Consider the following 22,618-nt stretch of genomic DNA (forward strand, 5'->3'; position numbering starts at 1 on the left):
TGTGATTACGTCATAAACCCGCGACAACAGAGCAGGGAAACTCATCGGAAGCAGGGGGTATGAGCGAATGTGCAGATTACAATTGAACTAAATTCTCTTGCAACAATAACTGGCCGACTATCTCGATTTTAAATAAATACATAAATACACATATAGCTAGTTTTCTCAACAACATTTGCTTTTTGGTTAGCCAGCTAGGCATGCACTGGAAAAAGCAAGGTGTCAAGCTGTCATAGTGATAACTTGGTTATCAGTTACTGAGGCAGCTCATCCTCGCTTGTGAGCTAGTTAGATAAGCCTTTTATGTTTATAGATTCTATCCGGTTTCGGGAAACATTTTAATCACGAAAATCCACTGACCGTTATCTGGCTGGCTAGCTAGTCCCCTTGGTCCAGCTCTGGCAAGAAAGACATCTGACTGCATCCTCACAGAATGAACGAAGACGGTACGTTATCTTACTTTGATGCAAACGCAGTACTGATTCCAACTGAACGCGTTTTCTTTTTTCTTTCTTTATGGTGCTATTAGATTGGCCATCTATAACAATAAGTGAAACCAGTACTTTTGTTAGTGGTCTGGGTTTCATTCAGTTTTGTTTTTATGAATAGGCTGGTTAGCCATTTCTCACCTTAGCAGTGGAACAAATGAATACTTGGTCATTTAAAGTTTTGTGCAGAATGTTTCTTTATGGAAAGTCGCTAGTTTACTAACATTCTTTATTGAATATCTGTACGATATGTTACCTTTTATTTCAATCTGGTAAATTCAGTGAATAAAAAGTAACTTTTCATTCAAATTTACGGAAATTATGTCATGTTGAATTTTGTTCACTGAAAATTGCTTGTTTTGGTGTTAGAAGATCAATTGACCAGGGTGCTTTCGCATAACAATGTATATGGAATAGGTCCTTGTCTAACTGGATTGGGGATAAATTCAGATTGATTTTTTTCAGAGTTGGTAGAGTATTTTAGGGCTCAGATGAGGCAGGATCCGGATGTGGCCTCTGCTGTCGCAGCCATCCGCACTCTACTAGAGTTCTTAAAAAGAGACAAAGGTACGTAGTTCGTCTAAAACGGGCCTAAACCGACAAGTGTTTTGGAAACTGGTGGCAAGTTTAATCTAGACACAGTAACGACGATTTTATCTAATTTTACTAAACAAATGTGTATAGATGCTATTTTTGTTTATAAGTCATGGAGATGTCAATTTAAATATTTTTTTTAATGGTTTTTGACTCCAGTGAGAGACTGTTAGAAATATGAGGACTTGAATGTGTGATGGAGTGAACCGAGGACGTGATTGGTCCTAACAAACATAGGACGTGATTAGCCCCAAAAAACAGAGGACATGTGATTGCTTATGCCTAACAGAGGATGTGTGATTGGTTCTGATCGGTTCTGACTGTACAGCCCTGTGTTGTGATTGGTTCGGACTGCACGGCCCTATCCTGTGATTGGTTCTGACTGCACAGCACTGTGCTGCGATTGGTGCAGGTGAAACGATCCAGGGTCTGAGGGAGAACCTGACGCAGGCCATTGACCGGCTGACGGGAGTGGACTCCTCTGTGGCCGTGTCCTCAGGAGGAGAGCTTTTCCTGCGTTTCATCAGCCTCACGTCCCTGGAGCACGATGTGTGTATCTCTCTCTCTCTCTCTCGCACGCACACACACACACTCCTTCCCCACACACTGAATATGCACTTGAAACACACTAGCAAAATCTGAAAACAATCCTGCAGATCCCTGAATGATTTTAATGTAATCTTTCACCAATCAAAATGTGCATATGAAAGAATACATTTTACGGTTAATGAAACTAATTCATTTGAGTTCATTTTCTCTTTGAAAATGAATTTCAAAGGGAAAATGAGAAAATTGTTCTGTTTCAGTCCTCTAGACTAGAGTAAGGTCAGAGGTTAAAATGCTCTCTGACTGATTCCATCAGACATTAGGAAAAATATTTTCACACAGAGAGCGGTCAATGTGTGGAACAGCCTGCCAGGTCATGTAGTAGAGGCAGAAATTCTGGGGATTTTCAAGACTAGGCTTGATACAGTGTTAGATACCATCTAGTCTGTAGGTAATCAGAGCCCTAATTTAGTTAGGAAAATGGCGAGCATCGTTGGGCTGAATGGCCTGTTCTCGTAATTATGTTATGTTATGTTATGGTATATTATGTTTTGTTAGGTGCATTAATTCCCTTGAGTGAAGACAAATGCTAGAAGCCCCTAATACCAGAACTGGGTAACAAATGTATTCTGTTTCTCAGAGTGCAAAGCTGAACATTCAACCGAGTGCACACATGGTCATGATAGCCTGACACATGTTTGCCTTTAGATCCTCCTGCTTACAGGCTAACAAGCCACCAGCATGATATCAGGAGTCTAAAGCAACTAACCAGCTGCACTAAATGAGGATCGTAACGGGCTGTTTCTTTTCCTCAGGATCTGTCACGATGCAAGAAAGTTATGGTTGAAAGAGGGGAACTTTTCCTGAAGAAAATCTCTCTCTCCAGGAACAAAGTCGCCAAGCTGTGCCACACTTTCATAAAAGACGGAGCGGTGAGGGTTGTCGTGTTCTGCGCACTGTCCAAAAACTCTTCAGACGCAACATTTCAGTAGGCAGTGCAGATGAGGCTCCTTCTAAATCTCTAAATGTTTTGGGACATTCAGGTGCATAATTAGCATGGAACAGTATACAAAAAAAAACAGAATCTGACACACACGTCACTTTTGCTGTTGAACATTGCAAACATTGTTACTCTCAAACTGAGCTGAAGTGCTTGTTTGTCAGAGGACAGTAAAAATAGTTCTGACGGCCCCCCTGTCCTGTTCCTGCCTCATATACGCGCTCCTCGTTCCCTCTCACAGAAAATCCTGACGCACTCGTCCTCCAGAGTGGTGCTGAGGGTGCTGGAGAAGGCAGCGGCCGAGAAGAAGCGCTTCACCGTGTACGTCACAGAATCCCAGCCGGACTCCGCAGGGTAAGCGATCCTGCCGTCACACAAAATAGGGGAGAATATATGCATACATGCACACACACACACACCACACATGCACGCACGCACACACACACCACACATGCACGCACGCACACACGCACGCACACACACACACACACACCACACATGCACGCACACACGCACGCACACACACACACACACGCACATGTGCACATGCACACACACATGCATATGCACACACACACACACACACACACAAACACACAGTGAAAGCCTGCAGTGACACCAAACGGGGAAAACGCACATGCGCACACACACTCATACACGCCTGCTCATGTTCAAACTTCATGGTCTGTAAGTAATCTATATCACTCATTTAGGGTATCTGCTAAGCAAATATTAATAAAAACATTAGTGATTATTTTCTCTTTTTTTCTTTCTGTTGCAGGAAAAAAATGGCAGAGGCATTGAGAAATCTCAACGTTCCTGTCACTGTAGTTTTAGATGCTGCCGTGGGGTAAAGCTTTCTCCTGTTCTAAATTCACCACGACTGTTTAAGGCCTCAGATGTGGGCTGTATCTGGGCTGTGTCTGGCTCTCTGAAAACAACTGCTGAGGGTTAGACAAACAAGTACAGCACATACCTCATCCATTCCAATGGTCAAACAGTTTGCCACATGTGTGTTATCAGCCCAGTCAAACATGCGCATTTCAACCACAGCAAATGTCCTGCATATTAATGATTTATTGATTAATGATTTATAAAATATATATATATATATCTGTGCCCAACGTGGGACTGAATATATCCAATTTCCACGCTAATTTGGCATGTCTGACGCTTTGCAACCACAAGCACGTTCATGTGCGATCACCACTGCCGATTCAGGAGAGCGTAGACATCCACGGTTCTCTGAAAGTGTCGCGAGCTGCTTCATTTCACGCTGCAGACCACAGCTAAGCTCACACAGAACGGAGGTGGAGGAAGACCGTTCATATGTGTCACTGGCCGATCGGCCACCAGGGGCCGCCAGAGAGTTATGAAATGCAGACACCCTGACTGACCGAACCCCCCTTCCCCCCCCCCCCCCAAACCCTGGACGATGCAATTGGCCAACTGTGCATCTGCCCATGCAGCTACCTGCTACAGTCGGCACTGGCACGGTCCACACTCGATCTGAGACTGTGGGGCTTCTCCACCAGTCCCCCAGCAGACCCCATTTATGATATTTTTCAAAGGACCAAAGATTATTCACCAGTACCACAGAGTTCTTTCACGATTGTACATTTTGAATCGGTAAAATATTTTCTTGAAATCCATCATATTTGTTATCCTTTCACTGGATGTGCCAATAAAATGCAAAGGCAGCCCAGGTAGGGTTTCTGAGAAAGTGTTGTGATTTGCTGCAGGTACATCATGGAGAAGGTGGACCTGGTGATAGTGGGAGCGGAAGGAGTGGTGGAGAGCGGAGGAGTCATCAACAAGGTGGGTCCAGCAGCCCAGGCAGTGGACAGGATACAACAGCAAAAAGAGGCTAATACTGAAGCCACTATAAAATCCATCTCTTTGGCTCTTTTAAAGGGAAACTACACCCTAATGTCACATTTTTAAAGTAATTATCCCTCCCCCATTAGGTAAAAAAAAAAGCATTTTGACAATTTTCAGACACAATCTGTTGTGTTGCAGTTGTCTAGATATCTTACTTGCCACACTGTATATTCAAACCAAGCTTCTCTGGCTCTTATGTTGTGTGGCTCATTCAGGTATACTGAGTCAGGAGACCTGATATCTGGAAAATCAGTTTGTGTAATTGGCCCATTCACTATTATTGGTGGAATGACCTACCGTCAAAAATGTGCGAGCGATTCAATCGATCAAAGATAGATTTTAAAGTAAAGGTTCCCCTTTACCAGCGTGGGTACGTTTCATTTTTTAAACCCAGTTGCAGAGTCCTGAATGTAAAGTTTGCGGAACAGCAGGCTTTCGGTTGGAAGGGCACTTGTGTGGTTACGCGTTCCCTGTTTGTTTGCAGATCGGTACCTATCAGATGGCCGTGTGCTCCAAAGCGCACAACAAGCCCTTCTACGTGGTGGCAGAGAGCTTCAAGTTCGTCCGGCTTTATCCTCTCAACCAGCAGGACGTCCCCGACAGATTTAAGGTGAAGGAAGAAATTGGATAATAACTCTCTCACCGCCCTCCTCTCAAATCAGTTATCGATCGTGAACCCGACACTGGTTCTGAATGGCTGGAGACGTTTCAGATTGTCTGAAATGGGATTTTAAAACAACAATCAGTCCAAATAGATACTGCATGTGTGCAAAGAGAAAATAGCAGAGCAGAAATATAAAAATAATCTTTTAGGAATCCTGTAAAATTCCATGGCTATCACAGCTGTCATTGATATAATTTTGTTAATGTACTGCATTAGACTTTAATTCCTTGTTTGAAATGCAGTGCTAGCAGAAGTTGTAGACAAATTTTGCCTGTAATTCTGTACATCACATTTTCTGATACGTTAGAGCAGTTATAAGCAGCTCACCCTAACCTTCCGTCTCTAAGGGGAGGAACAGCTGCTGATGAGCAGCCACTCATTAAGAGCAGAAATAAGGCTGAGACCAGGCAGGAGCTTCAGCTGTGTTTAATAGGTGAACAAGCTCCCAAGTCATCCCGATATTTGGGTTGATGGAGGCAGTGTCTCAACCCTAACTCCCACTCAGCAGGCTGTAGGTCCTCTGGCCTTGTGTCCTGGGGACCCCACTTCTCTCTTAGGGAATTTTGAAGGGTCAGGCGCCGTCTACCATTTACGCTCTTAGGGAATTTTGAAGGGTTCGGGTCGTCTACCATTTACGCTCTTAGGGAATTTTGAAGGGTCAGGCGCCGTCTACCATTTACGCTCTTAGGGAATTTTGAAGGGTTCGGGTCGTCTACCATTTACGCTCTTAGGGAATTTTGAAGGGTTCGGGTCGTCTACCATTTACGCTCTTAGGGAATTTTGAAGGGTCAGGCGCCGTCTACCATTTACGCTCTTAGGGAATTTTGAAGGGTTCGGGTCGTCTACCATTTACGCTCTTAGGGAATTTTGAAGGGTTAGGGGCCGCCTACCATTTACGCTCTCAGGGAATTTTGAAGGGTTAGGGACCATCTATCCTATATACTCTTGGGGCCGACGGAAGGGTTAGGGACTGTCTGCCATTTACGCTGTGTACCAACTCGGCGCTTTCTCCCTCAGTACAAGGCAGACACGCTGAAGACGGCGGAGAATCTAAACGAGGAGCACCCCATGATCGACTACACGCCCCCCTCCCTCATCACACTGCTCTTCACGGACCTGGGCGTGCTCACCCCCTCTGCAGTCAGCGACGAACTCATCAAGCTTTACTTGTGACAAGCCTGGTAACGTCAATAAAATACAACCAACAAAGATGTCCACGTTCGGATTTATGAAAATACTGCAACACGGACCAACACAAAGCACGATGAGAGGTTTTTTCTCGGGTTTGTTCTGATTTAAATTGGGAAGGGGGGGGGGGGGGGGGACAGTGCAGGGAGGGGCACAGTGCAGGGAGGGGCGAGGAGGGTCATGTCCATTTCAGGACAAGTTCTGCTCTAAATTCTTTAACTCAATCACACAGGGAGCTCATGAAGGAATGGGCAGCAGTGTGGTACAGTGGTTAGGGAGCTGGGCTTGTAACTGAAAGGCTGCTCATCTGCTCAAAGGCTGCACCGGGTGATGGCATCTGCTAAACACCTTCATGTAAACTGCAGGTAATGACAACTGATAACTTTTGTAAACTTGCATGAGCGGTTTTATGGTGGTGTAAAACCCAGGGTTGGGCAACTCCGGTCCTGGAGGCCCGGAATGTATGCAGGTTTTTGTTTCGACCAGTTACCCTGGGTAAATGAGCCACCAGGCTGTATTTACCCCTGTAAAACATTTCACACAGGGACACGAGAACAGTCCTCGGCTGGCGTTCATGCACTTATCAACAAATGTAGCAAAAATGTCCGATGGCTTAAATGTTAGGGCTAATTAAATAACCAAGGCCAGGAGTTGGCATGTAAACCAAAAACAGGTACAGCCCTCGTTGGTGTAATCTATGACTGAACCACCATGGGTATATAGACAGCCAGCTGTGGTAGGGGCAATGAGTGGAAACAAAAACCTGTATACGCACCAGCCCTCCGGTGTTCCCTCACACTGTGTGTGGAAAGGTGAAATTAGCACAGCTGACGTGTCGATTAAGACGATTGGCTGAAATGATCAAGGCGTGAACTTGCGGTGCACACCCTAAAGTCTGGCAGGGCTGTGTGAAGGTTGGGGTGCTGGTCTGTGTTAGTGTTAAAAGCAGGGGTGCACAACTCTGGATCTGGAGGGTCGGTCTGCGTGCTGATTTTTGTTAGAAACTATTCCCTTAGTTTATAGAGCTGTCAGAAGATAACTATGCTGTACTTACTCCTGTACATGAGCACAGTAAAATATTTATTATTAGATTGAGATATGATTGAGCTAACTTAATAATTAAGAGCATAAGCTGGCACAAAATCCTGAAACGGATCGGTCCATCTCGTGTACCCCTAGGTGAGAGTGTTCTTCTTAGGAACTACAGTGGGAGACACAAGCTCCCCTACTGCTCCACCTGTGTCAGCTGGTGCAGGAACAGGGCTGTGATTGGCTGTAATAGGTGGTCACCTGGACTAGTGTGGATGTAACAGACGGGGGGGGAAGAGCTTTCATGAGCCGTCAATCACTGAGCCAATTTAGTGCTTTCTCCCTCAACAGGCGATTGAACTCGTAGTTCTGTCCCTAAGACAGTCTTCACACCTGCAATGATGTACACAAACTGGAGAACTCTCCTTTAGAGAACACATCCTGGAGATCCCCCCCCCCCCTTAGAGAACACATCCTGGAGATCCCCCCCCCCCTTAGAGAACACATCCTGGAGAACCCGCCCTTAAAGAACATGTCCTGGGGGACATGCTGTGGAGAACATGCCTTCGGGGACTCACACAGGCAGGGGGCCATTTAAAGAGGTCTCTATAGGGTGGAAACGGGGTTCCGCTGTTTGGGTGGCTGGCTACGGGGGGGGGCAGCCTCGCATCTCGTCCTCCGTTCCAGAATCGTCCCCTCGGGCCGGCCCCGTCGCTCTGTCCCGGGACCTCCGTCCCGCCGTCACCTGCGTCTCAAAGTCCTCCTCGCTGATCTTGCCCTTCTTCAGCTTCTTCAGCAGCCGAGTGTCGCTCAGGAGCTCGCGCATGTCCTCCTCGTCCACGTCCGACCCCTGCCATCACAAGTCGCCTCGCTGGTTAGCGGGAAAGGTCGATGCACTTCGCTCACAACTTTCCCAGACTTTTTGAAAGACATTGGGGTGTTTTATCACTTGACTTTTCCGTGACTTCTCAGGATGCAAATATTTTCAAGGACTTCCCAGGGCTTTGGGGAACCCTGGTATTGCATCACAAAAAGCCTGTGGGATGCCACAGTCCATTTGAACCAGGGGTGTCCAATCTTATCCGAAAAGGGCCGGTGTGGGTGCAGGTGTTTGTTTCAGCCCAGCATCACGACACCTGATTCAACTAATTAACTAATCATGGTCTTCAATCAAAACCTAAGTAGAATCAGGTGTCACTGTGCTTGGCAAGCACAATGCAAACTTGCACCCACACATGGCCCTTTTTGGATAAGATTGGGCACCTCTGATTGAAACCATTTCTACTGTTTAAAAAAAACCCCATTCTACCTTCTGTAATGGAATTTAAAAAGGGATGAGAGACTAAAATCCATTACCTCGTCTAGCTTTCTCTTGGCAGCCATCTTTTTCCTGCGGTCCCTCTTGCTGGACTGTTTGGACCAGGCCTTGTTCTTAGCGAAGCTCCTCTTCCCCGGCGCCGAGGCCTCCCTCTCTCTCAGCGCCAGCAGGGCCTTCTGCCGCTGCTTCTCCCTGTTCTTGTCCTTGAATCGGATGGAGTCCGTGTCCACTGCCTCCTGTGCGAAGTCGGGGAAGGTCTTGCCCCGCAACTCGGGCATTTTGGGCATCCGGAGAAGGGCGAAGCCGCGGGCCAGAGCTGCGAAATCCAAATCTGCTCGACACGGGTCAGAGCCAGTCAGAACCAGTCAGAACAGGCGGGCTCAGCGTCTCCTTTACTTTCTGTGACATCATTCACATCATTCTGCTCCAGTGTATTCAGCTCATCAAAGCAGCAGCAACTGCAGATGAGTTTAATGCTCTTAAGAGTCAGAAGCGGATAAAAAGTGTGACTAGATCGACTGCAGTTGCTGTCAGCCAAAGTAAACCTTTTCCTCTAACCTGACCACATATCCAGTAATGAATGAAGTGCTAAGAGGGGCTAGAATTAATTCCTAACCACTGGAAAGTTTTTCTATGAAATGCTTGTGAGGGGGTAGGGTAAATCTAAAGATCAATTTCAAAGTTAAACTTTACACTGTAAACCGATACCGCATTTACAGTATGTGCCACACCCTGGTTACCATCACTGATTCTTGGGATTCGCCAAACACTCAGTGCCATATTCCTGTCATACCAAGTTCTGGATCCCTTTGAATCAGAAACATTTGGATGCCCTATGTATATGCATGAAGGGGCGTGGTCGAGAGCGAATAGTAGTAGAACCTCCTGCAGTTATGTTAAGAAGCAGAGAAGGTGGAAGGACCCCCGAGTACCTGGCGAATCTGCGGAAATCTGCGCTGTCGCTTTTAGGGCGATGTCCATTTGGGAAGCTCACCTTTGACCCGGAAGATGAGGCTGCACTCGTGCTTGGCGTAACCCTGGACGTAGGAGACGAAGGCCCTCATGCCCTTCTCGAAAACGGCGCGGTCCCGCAGCGACAGGGCCTTCACCTTGGACAGGACGTCCACCACGTCTTTCACCGGGGGCATGCGCTGCAGGGGACACTGGGAGAAACCGGCAGTGGAGCATTACGTCGTTTTACCGAGGAGAGACCGCACATTTAACCAGGGTAATTACGTCAGAAGACACTGGGCATCCCAGAGGAGTGAAGACACTCTCCACACATTTCCACACATCTGTGGCTTGTATTATTGCTATAGTATATGAGATGGCTTTGGTATGTAGAACAGCTCGTATTTGACCCGTTCATAACATCTTATACACAGCATCACATCTCGATTCCAAAAAACGTGATCCATAGACTAGTTTTTAAAAAAAATAAAAAAAACTAATCTAGACTAGGGTTTCCTATGTCCACATTCAAAATGTTATTGCAATGCATTAAAAAAATGCTTAGAAACCATTTTTCTCTATAGTATTATTGCCTATAATACTACTCTGTTGGCTGCTGCTCACCTTCTGATTGATGGACAGGAAGTTGACGTAGGACTCCTCCATGGGGAGCAGGAAGACGAGGGCACTTCCCTGGTTACCGATGCGCGCCGTGCGTCCGCACCGATGCACGAAAGCGCTGCGGGAAGAAAGAGGCGTCTCCCATCAGCTCTCGCTTACAGTCTCAGCACCTTCAGAGTGCGCCACACGCACCTCATCACATCCAGGAGCACGAGGTTTTATTAACCCGCAGGCCCTCCGTCCTTAACCCATTTCAGCCAATCAAAACATTGTGCCATTCGCAGGAAAACACAATGATTGGCTGAAATATCTGAATTGAAGAGAACTGAGAGTTCTGCCCATCTTTGATTCAAGAAGCCCCATTCTTCCATTACCTTATGCTCAAATTGGGGGGGGGCACATAGATGTAGGTGGGATTGGGTGGAATTCAGCGTGGGCTGTACCTGGCACTGCTCGGTGGGGGTGGGGGGGGGGGGGGGCGTGTAGGTGTGTAGGTGGAATTGGGCGCAGGCCGTACCTGGCACTGCTCATGGGGGTGGTGGTGGTGGGGGGGGGGGGCGTGTAGGTGTGTAGGTGGAATTGGGCACAGGCCGTACCTGGCACTGCTCGGTGGATCGTACTGCAGGACCCAGTTCACCTCCGGGATGTCGATGCCACGCGCCATGACGTCAGTGCACACCAAAACCCCGCTGCAGCGCAGAGCAGAACGCGAGTCAGCAGAGACATAACACAGAATCAGCACCCCTGTTAAGTCTCTTCAAGAAGCATTCCTCTGTACGGTATCATTTACTCTACGCTGCTACTCTTAGTTGATTGTCACAATATAGAAAGATCTGGAAACTTTCTGAATAATAGAGACGAGAACAACAAGACTAGTTCCAGCACTGAAAGATGCTTATGAACAGAGATTTTGTTTGGTCTATCCTTTTTCTCTTTTAGTGAGAGAATGGAAGGTGTGGTGGAACGTGAACCAGACCTTTACCATTTAAGAAGTTATGATGGATGGCGAAGGTAAGTGCCATCAACTTCAGGAAGGACTTCTCAGAAATTTCCATAACATTCCCAGATCTAAGAGCTGGAGACACTGGGTCCCCCCAGATTCATATGTTTTGGGGCCCACGGCATTCCCGCCAGTGACTGGACTGCCCTGCAGTGCCGGCGTACATTAGACTGCTCACCTCTTCAGCTCCCGAAACTCGGAGAAGATTTTGTTGCGCTTGTCTTTCATCTTGCCGTGGATGCAGAGGATTGTGACGTTCTTCACCAGGGCCTTCAGAGCCATGCCGTAGTACTCCACACAGGCGCACGTGCTGGGGGGGGGGGGACACAGGAAACACTCGGTAAGGACCCTGGCCCCGCCCTGCTCCTCTAAAACCCCACCCCTCTGCTCCCTCAGAGCTCAGCACCAACCAGCCAAAACTGGCTTCCTTTTTGAAGCTCACTTCCTGGTCTCGTTGAAAGACGTTGCTCACTAGCGCCAGTGTGGTTGGCTCCAGTATAGGTGATTCAGCCACCCGTTTCGTTTTAAGTTGGTACCAATATGGTAAAAATACAAAGTCAGTAATTTTTTCCCCAACAAGAATATGTAGTCGCAATAGGGTTTTTTTCTTTGTATAATGTCACTATAACTCAAATCAGAACAGGGGGAAACATTTGACAGTATTTGAATATTTTTTGGACGAATGAAGAGATGGTTTGCTTCAGGCACTTAGTGGATGATACGGACTCAGCCCGGACTTCATGATCTTAAAAAGCCCCCCCCCCCCCTTTTCCCTACTGCGCAGTCTCTGGCTCTAAACCTGTTCTCTGGCTCCAATTTACAAAATGGTGGGACTTCCACAGTTCCAAAACACTTTTCACCACCCCATGGAGAGTCAATGGGTGACATCACAGTCACTTAGTCCATATTTTTTCTACAGCCTATGCTCAGCACACCTGATCTGCCCCACCTATATCAATGGTCACCATGGAAACGTGTACCTACCTGAAAAAGACCAGCTGCTTCTCGTGCTTGTGCTGCCGGAGAAAGGCCACCAAGGTGTTGAACTTCTCCTCCGTACGGCAAATCTGCGGAGAGACAGCGGGGGGGGGGGGGGGGGACAGTTCACAAGATTCAGACACAATTTGTCCTTACAGATGTTTTGGAAAAGGATGATGACTTTATTTTAGGGGACAGTTTCAGTTCTAAACACATTATTTGCTTCTATCATGCATAGAGCTGGATGAATGTTCATCTTGCTAAAGCAGCAAGCTACAACCGACCCAGCATTCTCTTTACACTGTGTCCTGAGGGCCTAAATTATTAGTGTCGGGTGACTGACAGAGGTTGTCAGGTGATCTGATGGACAGCATCAGGTGATTTACGGACAGCGTTGGGTGATTTACGGACAGCGTCGGGCGACTGACGGACAGTGTCGGGTGATTGACAGACTGTGTCGGGGCCTCACCGTGTAGTAGTTGCTGAGCCTAGCGGGGGTCTTCTGCACGCTGCTGGCCGCCGCCCCCTTCTCCTTGACGGTGATGCGGACGGGGTTGCGTAGCCCCGCCCTCACCAGCTTCTCCAGCTCCTGCGTCTGCGTGGCGGAGAACAGCCCCGTGCGCCTCTGCTTGGGCAGGAAGCCCAGGATGGCGTTCAGACTGAACGCGCGCGGACGGACGTGCACACGCACGAGACACGCACGCAAAGAAACACATGCACGCCACGCATGCCCACACACACATACACACATACACACACATACAACGGAACAGTAAGGGCATGGCACTGTTGGCGTTTGAAAGGCATACGCTCTGTGACTAAATGGACTGCAGGAACAGTGTGTTGCCTACATGCGCACTGCTACACATAACCTGCAGTCACCTTCTCCAACACAGTCTACTTGTTGTAAAATAAGTACGTACTACTGACAATGTTACAGCTTCTCTCTGATAATGTGTACATCTATGTGCACAAAAATCTGTAGACACCAGTAAAAAGGTCCAATTCATTAATGTTTGCGGGGCCTCTAACCTGCAGGTACATTAGCGCACTTCTGTTACCAGTGAACCCAAGACACCCCCGCCCCCCCCCCAGCCGTTACAGTCCCTGGTGCACCTTGCTTCAAAGCCCATGTCCAGCAGCCGGTCGGCCTCATCTAGAACCAGGACATCCAGGGTCTTCACAGAGCTGGCCAGGTCCAGCCCGTCCGCCTTCCTCCGGAACATGTCCTCCAGCCGACCCGGAGTGGCGATCACTATGTTGGCCCTGTCACAGGTACAGGTGACGGTCAGCGCCAGATCACAGTCAGAGGGGGTGTCTCATCCAGGTAATCAACAATGTTTTTAACAAGCACTTTACTCCACATTTTCTTTCCTCCCCAAAATTCAGGATGCCCAGGTGTGAATCCAGGCCTGTTCCATGGCTGTAGCGTGCTCTGTTATACTCGGAAGGGTGCACAGTTAAGACTGGACAATTCTGAAGTGCGAGAAGCCAGCTATCAAGACGTTTCACTTTTTAATCCACCGGCTGAGCTGTGCAGGTCTATGCTGAAGGACTAAAGGCAGATTGCAGATGCCCAACTGGCCAAGAGGAGGCGCTATTTAGTATGGAGATGGGCAAAGCTCTGCTGGCTAAAACCTGGGCACACAGAAGGCCAGTTATGTGACATCTCCGGGGAATTCAGACCACAACCTGGTGCTGGCATGGGCACTATTCCATACAAACCATCACCAAAGTCTTCGCAACACCGAGAAAAAATAACACTGCTGCATACACTACTCCATTACATTTACATTACAGGCATATATACTTAAGCAGGTGCCTTAAGATTAGCTGCCTTGCTCAAGGGTACAACGGCAGTGTCATATGCAGGAATCGAACCAATGACCTTTAGGTTACAAGCCCAGTTCCTTACCCATTATCCAACAGTACGAGGGTGCAGTCATGACATTGTATGATTTCATTTTCTATAACGAACAACCGCACTGAAAATATAACATAAAACAGCGCACACCAAGTTCAAGTTCCTACTGGCTTGAACAGGTCTGAAAGGTAAAACCCAAAATACTTGCCCAAGGGTCTTGAACTTCTCCACATCTGCTATAGGGTTGCTGCCTCCAATCAGAAGTATTTGTCTGGAAAGGATAAAAGTCTATGGTGAGTGGGCGTGCATTTCAGCCTACCTGTGGATACTTAATTGGGCTTCACGCACCTGAACTGAGGGAAGCTCTGGATAAAGCGACCCATCACCTCGCTGATCTGTAGGGCCAGTTCACGCGTCGGAGTGACGATCAGCGCTCCGACCTGCAGAGATGCCATCATGACCTCGTACGTTCAATTGCCAGGTAAAAACTAAATCACGAGTCACGGCGACTAAATACTTCTGAATACCGTCACCACTTGCCATTTCTCAAACCATAACTAAAAAAACAGGCATTTCCGTACTCCAAGACAAGTAGCTAACATGATACCATTTGTACCTGCATTTTCTTCAGCTTGTCCTCCCGTTTCAACAGAATCTCTAGTATAGGGATTACAAATGCCAGCGTCTTCCCGCTGCCAGTCACCTGAGCAAGATAACGTTAACATAACATTCAAGGTTCTGTACCGTCCACGATAAAAATAAAACATACCACTGTACACTTCTAGCTACTAACAAGTATCCTAACTTACCGCTTCGGCAGCAACGTCTTTATTGCTCATGAACAGTGGAATGCAGGCAGACTGAAAATAAGAGAACATATTTTACAAAACAGTATCATAGCACATTAATCTGGGTTGAGCAGAGACTACTCGCATGCTACTGCAGAAAACTAGCTTGCTAACTTGTAAACAATACCTGAACGGGCGTCATGTGCGTAAATCCCAATTCGTCGAGTGTCTTCAAAATATCGTCATTAAGTTTAACGGGTAAACTTTCCCACTTTCCTTCAGTTACATTCTCCATTTTAAGAAACTTTTATTTTCACAAGAACATGAGGAATTAAAACACGTTGTTCCCACTTCCTTCCCATCTACGTATACTGTCCGGGTGGAAACGCATGGTAACATAGTTATTGGCCTACTGTGCGCAAATTAAGTGGTATATGGCTCTCCACGTGTCTCAAAGCTGCTAAACCGATATAGTGTGCCGACGTGAATCTTACAGCTCATAGCAGTTGTAAAGTACAAGAGCGGCTGTCTTTAAATCAATAAGTCACTTGTATTACATGCGTTTATGAAATAAAACATGGAAGTGAAAATATCATTCTTGAAGTTTCTCTCGGGATACCCAATATGCAATCTTCAAATTGCCTTCTCTTTTGTTTAAGGTTCAGGTTTAAGCATAAGCCTGTTCATTTTGCCCAATATTTTTGAAGTTCGTGTTTCCTCATTACACATCTCAACAATCTACTCTCCATTTTTCACTCCCATTAGTTCAGGTGCAAAAATAAATTCAGCGATTGCGAGATTCCACATGTAAGGCGCGAAATATCTGAAACTCGAATTTCCAAATTCAGTAGAGGTACGACGAATTTACGACGAAAGAGTATCACATCACTAGAGCGGAGGTGATAACTATGTGTATTTCTAATTAGCAGACAGCTGAGGTATGAAGGAAATAGACCAATTGTTTTATAAATGAATATATGCCAGTGCTTCAATCTACGCAGATTAAATTAAGTATATCCTTATAAACGTTTAATTGTGGATCAGAGTTCATTGAATCTATTCCAGACAATTATCAATAACAGTGAGGTCTTGTTGGGGTAGTTTGATGGTGTAACGTTCGGAATATTCAAGTCATTTAAAAAATCGTTAATGGAAATTTTGTTTCTTAAAAACTATTTTTACAAGATTACAAATCTGATCATAAGGTTGGATAGTTAAACCCAACTCGACCTGGCATGTAACTCTCACACACTCACTCACGTTTAGCAGGCTGAAGATTCTCCACAAGTGGGAGCTATTAGCACTAAAGTAGCTGAATGGTGCTTTGTATGGTCCTACTTCTTTTTTTTTAACACAATGCGTGCCAAATTACGCTGAGATGGTTACATGCGTATGTCCAATGAATACAGCATAATTTATGAAATAATTACAATTTTTAAAAAGCAGCAGCAGAAATGCACCAGAATACTTTAAAAAATGTTAAAACTAAAGCAATTTGTTCATTGTGTAATCCAATTTCAGATTTACAAAAGTAAACCACTTCAACACATTTTAAGAATGTTGTTTATTATTTACTAAACCTGGGTCATTTGACAAACATCTGCCTTAATAATTGTACATCTTTACAGTTGCTTCCAAGCCGTCCTGTGTTGCACAGAATTTCTGAGATGGCACACGTCAGGTCGTCCCAGCCCGTTTCTGGACTCTGGTGGCCTCAAATTCCCAAAAGTAACAAACATTTTGTTTGATAAGGAATACTCATGACCAGGAAATTAAATATACAAAAACAGTGTTGCCAACAAATAATGTTTCCGCACCCCAACCCTCTCAATTCAATTAAACAAGAAAAGTACAAGCAACTATCTTACAACAAACACAACACTGTCTTGATCCACAGCCACACGCTTAATTTACACCAGGGATGGCCAACCCTGGTCCTGGGGAGTCGCAGGGTCTTCTGGTTTTTGTTTTCACCTTAAATACAACAACCACTTAGACCAAAGAAACCAGGTGAGGAGAGTTAACTGTGTAATCACCTGCTTTAATTGATCAATTAAGTGCAGAGTAAAAAAAAAAAAAAAATTTTTAAACCCCCAGCAGACCCTGCGGCTCTCCAGGATCTGGGTCGGCCATCCCTGATTTAGGCCATCATTAATACAAGGGAAGAAGAAAGCCTTTCCCACCCCGAATGTACAGAAACATTCCCAAATTCTTATGTTCCTTGGATGTGGGGGAGGAGGGGGGGAGGACATGTAATTCCCAGGACATTCCCGGAACATTTGGGCGCCTTGCCAATGGTCACTGGTCACAAACATGGCAAATCAATAAGGTGTTTATGTGCAACCGATCAAGTGTCGTTATTCTGCTATTTTCTTTTCGAGACTGAAATGTAGTTTTTTTTGTTCGTTTTGGTCTTTTTTTAAACCAGTGATGAAATATACTCCATACATTGAGAAGATGGCATTTTAATTTCAAATCATTTTAACCCCAAAATTTGCAGGCATTCTGACCTTGTTACATGTAATTTGCAACAGAAAATGCCCCCCCCCTTCCATCCCATCCCAGTTAGAAGCCTCTTCAGTGTGACTGGCAAATTGACGTCTGTTGATTACAAGCAGGGACAAAGTTCATTTTGTTGTTTCAAGTTTGTTGTCACAGTTGTCCCAACTGGATTAAATAAACACAAACCTCCCAAAGATTTAAAACCAAATAAATTACAAGTATCTGCAAGCTTGACAACCCAAAAGCTAAAATAACCTTGGCCTCAAATTCTAAGATGTTTTTCTTGTTTAAAGGCAAGGGTTACAAAAACAAAATGTACAATGGTAACAGCTACGCCAATAATTAGACAAAAAACAAACAGGAAAACAAAATGGAAGGTGGATACAGTGGAAGAGTAATATGGACCGTGGTTCCAAAGGAAGTCGGATTTCCAATCTTGAAGTAAATGGTGTGGCTAACGGATCTGGGCCCGCTAATGGTGAAACGCTTTGGAAAACGGAATATGCCCTTTTAGACCACTCTCCGCACTTCGAAAAACCTCTTCAGGTAGTAAATCTGTCCGAGGGTCATGGCTACAAGAACCAGAGCTTCGAAGAACGACCAGAGAACCACCCGGCTGTTCGTGTTGTCGTTGACTGGAGAAGAAAAATGAGGCGGGGGGGGGAGACAGGAGAAGAAAGAATGAAAAACAGAGTCTCTGTACATTCCAGACCACTTCTTAACAACAATCTGCACACTTCTGTGGTATAAAGCCAAAACATTTTGTTGCCCTAGACAAAACCACACTTCACAAACAGTCCTTGACACTGAATTTTGTGAGGCAGTTTAAAAAGAATCAATTGGTTCCTATATGAAAGAGAGACAACAACAATCTGGCCAGATTTAAGCTGAACCAGGGGCTCTTTCCAATCGCTTGTTTTCACTCCCAGCATCTGTTCTTCTCTCCTTAGCTCCACCCAAAAGAAGGATGAAAGGAAGTGAAGAAAGGATGCTAAGATGGAGGAATCCTGGAAACATGTAAAGGTGCAAATGGAATATCCTTGCTCAGTCAAACGTCAATGCAAAGAATGCGCTTGTGTCTCCTTGCTCAAGCATCCTCTGGGATCCTCCTCGCTCCTCCAAAGAGCATTTAACTGATCGGAATGTCATTAAAGATGGTGGACCTCGATAAATTTCCGGAACAAGCGAAGACCAAGGAGAGGAGGACGGATAAAATAAGCGATTGGAATGTGCCCCAGGTGCTAGCTACACACACTAACTTCCTGCCACCAAGTGTTTCCTTATTGGCTGAACTCTACTGTCCCACACCGAGCCTACAGGTCATGTGACATATTGGTCATGTGATGTGGTTTTCTGGGGGCAGAACTGCACTAAGGGCCTTTTTGGATGGATGGATGGGGGGAGTTCTTACTTGCTCTGTGTATCCTCTCCCGGACCTCCATGTACTCCTGCTCGTGTTTGACCGCCGTCATGGCAATCGCCAGCTCGTTGATCATCTCCTCCAGCTTGTTCTGGTGGGCTGAGGGAGAGGAGATCCTTCGGTGAGCAGCTGTGTGCCATTGCACTGTGCGCGTGCACACGCACACACAATCTCTCTCTCTCTCAAACACACACAAAACACGCACACTCTCAGGCACGCACACATGCTCTCACGCACGCACGCAGACGCCAGCAGGGGTCAGGGCATCCACAGCTGAGAGCAGGGGTAGGGAACCCTGGCCCTGAGCTGCCAGAGGATAAATGTCCAGGCTAAATGTGGGCTGGAGGTGCTCAGATTTTAACCAGTCACACTCAACATTCAGGCTTAGTCTTAAACAGTTCAATCAAGCTCAGGACCAAAACCATCAGCATCTCTGGCCTTTCAGCCCCCGACCTCCTACCCACCCCGTATCCATGAAAATAAGAAATCAAGCTCAACACTAGCTAGGCCACACCATACTTCAGATATGACCACACAGCAACACTGCAGCTACAACTGCTAAAGGGCATGTGAATGAACCACACACAACATGCAAACGCACTCGCTGTAGAGAATGACAAGTGATAACCACTTGTTTCACATTTAATAGAGAAGACTTGAGGTGCAGTGCATCAGTGAAGGGGCAAACCACCTATTTATCCACCAATATCAGGCCCACCACATTGATGCGTAGCAGCCATATTGCATCACAAACAAATGCAAACTTGCAGTAGCTAAGGCTACACCTTCAGCATCTTCTCATGTAGCTAGAAGTTGGTCATTTTACCTGCTTCAAGTTAGCCAATGTGCTTTAAAATACTCGATAGGTTAGTAACAAATATTATCCGTCCACGTTATTTCCATTGCCAGGGAATATGTACGTGCTTAGGCAAAAAGAGCGTCGTTGGAAAACAAGCAAACCACTCAGAGCTTATTGGATTACAGCCAGCCACTGCCCTTACAGCACAAGGCCAAAGAGCTCTAGGTAACAGAGCGACCATTTTTTTCATGCTACCTACTACCCACCATCCCAGCTGTCACCACCACCTGAGGGGGAGGAGTCAACAGGACCAACACAGAGAACAGAATCAGAAGGGCAGGGTCAAGGCATTAGTCAGGGTCAAGGGTCAATCGAGAGACTCTCACAATGATCCCCAATAGACCCAGGCCTGTGATCAGGGTGAAAATACAGTACAGCATACATTCAATACTCACACAAAGCTTGTAAATGTAAAGAAAGGAGGGGGGAGAAGGAGAAGGGGAAGGGGGGGGAGAGAGAGAGAGAGCGAGAGAGAGAGAAAGAGAGAGAGTCCTTTGACTGTTAACCAATCCTTTCTTCACACTTTATAATCCTTTATTAGAGAGAGCTGTAAGTCCCTGACCACCAGTACCCCTTCACCAGTGAAACTCCACATCCCACCTTCTGTCTCCATGTCCTGGCCCTTGGGGGCCTCGCCGATGTCAATGGTGAACATGACGATCTTGGGGGTCATGGTGGACATCTTGTTGCTGAAGCAGAACTTGTAGGTGCCGTCCATATGTGCGGCTACAGAGTACTTCCCGCTGGACTCCCTGTCCCCTTTATAGATCTGCTTTCCATCGGGCCCCGTAATCTGCAATTAGAAATGAATGTAAATTCCCACCTTTAAGAGCAAACCCAAAAAAAGCAATCCTCGTGCAGTAACTGCCGGTCAAGCAGGGGCCTCAAGCCCAGGTCCTGGAGGGTTACACAATTTTTATAGCCAACTTAGGCCTTTAAAATGAACCGCGTGTACCATTCAGCCAATGAAGTACGTAACTAAGCACTTATGAGCTTTAAAAACCAGCAGGTTCTGCAGCCTTCCAGGTCTGGATTTTGAGATCTCTAACTTATACCCTCCCCGAACATGAAACCGATATAGAGCTGCTCTATATTACTGGCCCATGTGGTTCTTATATAATGATAATTTCATAATTTTATGTGCTCAACAGCATTATGAGAGTAGTGTGGGCATCACCACTCAAGTCTTGAAACAGATCAAGTATTCAAAAATGAAAACACTGCTTTTTTCTAGCCTGTCAAATGGGTCTGTAACCAAGACTGTTTTGAGGTATGAGCAACATATTTGATTAACATCTACTTTTGAAAATGCAAACTGCATCACTGTTGATACACTCTGCTATTTAATCTGTTATGACAGCATCAGGTGACGGTCAAAAGAATTAGGCAAGAAACACTGGATGTTCATTCAGTGAAAAAAAAAACTTGAAATGCTATATAACCCCCAGATTTAGGTGGTCGTACCTAAATTACCCTGAAAGTTTCATAGCTTCTTAACCGTCATTCAAGTCTAACTGCATACATATGAAAATTTCCGCTCAGATTTTTATTGAAATTTGGTACGGTTTTTATTGAAATTTGGTATGGTTATGGTTAAGGAAACCATAGTAGTTTTTACATATATATCAAAAAAGAACAACATTTGAGATTAAATGGAATTCCTTATCTTTTGCCATTTGTCATACGGAGTCTGTTTTCCCTTTGCAAACAAGCTCAGAGTGGGCCCGCCTCTATATTCGGCTCTGTGATGTGATTAGGGGCGAGTGGTGTTCATTCAAATACATTTGCATCCGGAATAAACCGGTAATGTGCTGAAATCTGAAATGGTGGTCTCAACCGCGATCACAGATTTATCCACGTAAATTCATCATCATTTACAGAGAAAAACAATTAGCTCGTCTTTAATTGAGAAGTAAAACAGACGTTAAAGTCTGTCAGACAGCGACGGAGAACACAGATGGAGCTCGCTAATAACAGCAAATTGTACCACAGCCTATCGGTCAGTAACGTTACGCTTTGCAATGCTGCTATAACAACTTACACAGATTTCCTCACCTCGCTGGCTGCACACGTCTGGAAACTAAACAGAACTTCACTGGAACCATAGTGAACTAACGTTAGCCAGCTATAGTTAATGGTGCAATAAAGACACAGCTGTCTGCTGCTGTTGAGGGCTGCTAAGCTTCCAGTCAGTATTGGACTTATTCTAGCTAACGTTACACGCTTGATTAAGTAAATAAGAACTAATTTAAGGTATTTACGCATCAACTAAAGCACTGCTAGTCTGTTCACCTTGCTGATGCCAGATGGGTAGCATTAGCTTAGCATATTTGTATACCTAGCTAACGCTACATGGCCTAACGTTACTTCAGCTGTCCACCGCGTAGCCGGGTCCATGGCACACAAAACCGCTTCGGCCAGGCGGAGCTTTGCTGATCTGTCACAATCCCTGGGGCTCACCTCCACATCGATGTCCAGGAAGCCTCCTTCGGCAACCTCAAACATCAGGCCCATCTTAGTGCCTGAGTTGACCCGTTCAAAGAAGCATTCCTCGGCGTGAGCGTCTATGCTGACGAAGTACCCAGAAGCTGTGGCGGAGAAGACGGCTAGGAGGACAGTGAGCTCCGAAAGGGTGAACATCGCTGTTTTTCTGTGCATATAAAAGTGTAATCAACTGTTTTCTTGGCTTAACACAACAGACAGAAAACAGAGCGCCCAGTAAGCTACCAGGCACCGACGGACGGAGGTGGAGTTTCAGTCTGTGCTGAGTCTGTTAGAAAAGGAAACGCGGATCAGTCCTGATACTGCCACGTAAAGACAAACGGAGAGCGGTGCGGGTCAAACTACTAAATGCGATTTATAAAAAAACCGATCAGCTAAGATAACAAACGACACAAGTGAAAGTAACTTGATGTGAATCGACTTCA

At 45.9% G+C, this 22,618-nt stretch overlaps 3 protein-coding genes across 3 annotated transcripts; 1 reads left to right on the forward strand and 2 right to left on the reverse strand.

The window, feature by feature from the left end:
• Window positions 1-15: 15 nt before the first annotated feature.
• Window positions 16-6,386, forward strand: eif2b1 (eukaryotic translation initiation factor 2B, subunit 1 alpha). Its single transcript, XM_035392073.1, has 9 exons — window positions 16-446; window positions 954-1,055; window positions 1,495-1,631; window positions 2,444-2,560; window positions 2,870-2,982; window positions 3,410-3,478; window positions 4,371-4,446; window positions 4,994-5,119; window positions 6,191-6,386. The coding sequence occupies exons 1-9, from the start codon at window positions 434-436 to the stop codon at window positions 6,344-6,346; spliced, it is 909 nt and encodes a 302-aa protein (XP_035247964.1). The 5' UTR covers window positions 16-433; the 3' UTR covers window positions 6,347-6,386.
• Window positions 6,387-7,858: 1,472 nt separating this feature from the next.
• On the reverse strand, window positions 7,859-15,299 carry ddx55 (DEAD (Asp-Glu-Ala-Asp) box polypeptide 55). The gene is made up of 14 exons (XM_035392070.1): window positions 15,098-15,299; window positions 14,932-14,982; window positions 14,739-14,825; window positions 14,471-14,562; window positions 14,331-14,393; window positions 13,375-13,524; window positions 12,728-12,917; window positions 12,265-12,347; window positions 11,459-11,590; window positions 10,877-10,969; window positions 10,284-10,398; window positions 9,703-9,871; window positions 8,747-9,039; window positions 7,859-8,240 (listed from the first exon to the last, which is right to left on the reverse strand). The coding sequence occupies exons 1-14, from the start codon at window positions 15,203-15,205 to the stop codon at window positions 8,037-8,039; spliced, it is 1,830 nt and encodes a 609-aa protein (XP_035247961.1). The 5' UTR covers window positions 15,206-15,299; the 3' UTR covers window positions 7,859-8,036.
• Window positions 15,300-16,455: 1,156 nt separating this feature from the next.
• Window positions 16,456-22,400, reverse strand: LOC118213244 (transmembrane emp24 domain-containing protein 2). Its single transcript, XM_035392075.1, has 4 exons — window positions 22,152-22,400; window positions 20,292-20,484; window positions 18,824-18,931; window positions 16,456-18,047 (listed from the first exon to the last, which is right to left on the reverse strand). The coding sequence occupies exons 1-4, from the start codon at window positions 22,347-22,349 to the stop codon at window positions 17,923-17,925; spliced, it is 624 nt and encodes a 207-aa protein (XP_035247966.1). The 5' UTR covers window positions 22,350-22,400; the 3' UTR covers window positions 16,456-17,922.
• Window positions 22,401-22,618: the final 218 nt, after the last annotated feature.

The sequence above is a fragment of the Anguilla anguilla genome, chromosome 14 (genome assembly GCF_013347855.1).
Source record: "Anguilla anguilla isolate fAngAng1 chromosome 14, fAngAng1.pri, whole genome shotgun sequence".
NCBI lineage: Eukaryota > Metazoa > Chordata > Actinopteri > Anguilliformes > Anguillidae > Anguilla > Anguilla anguilla.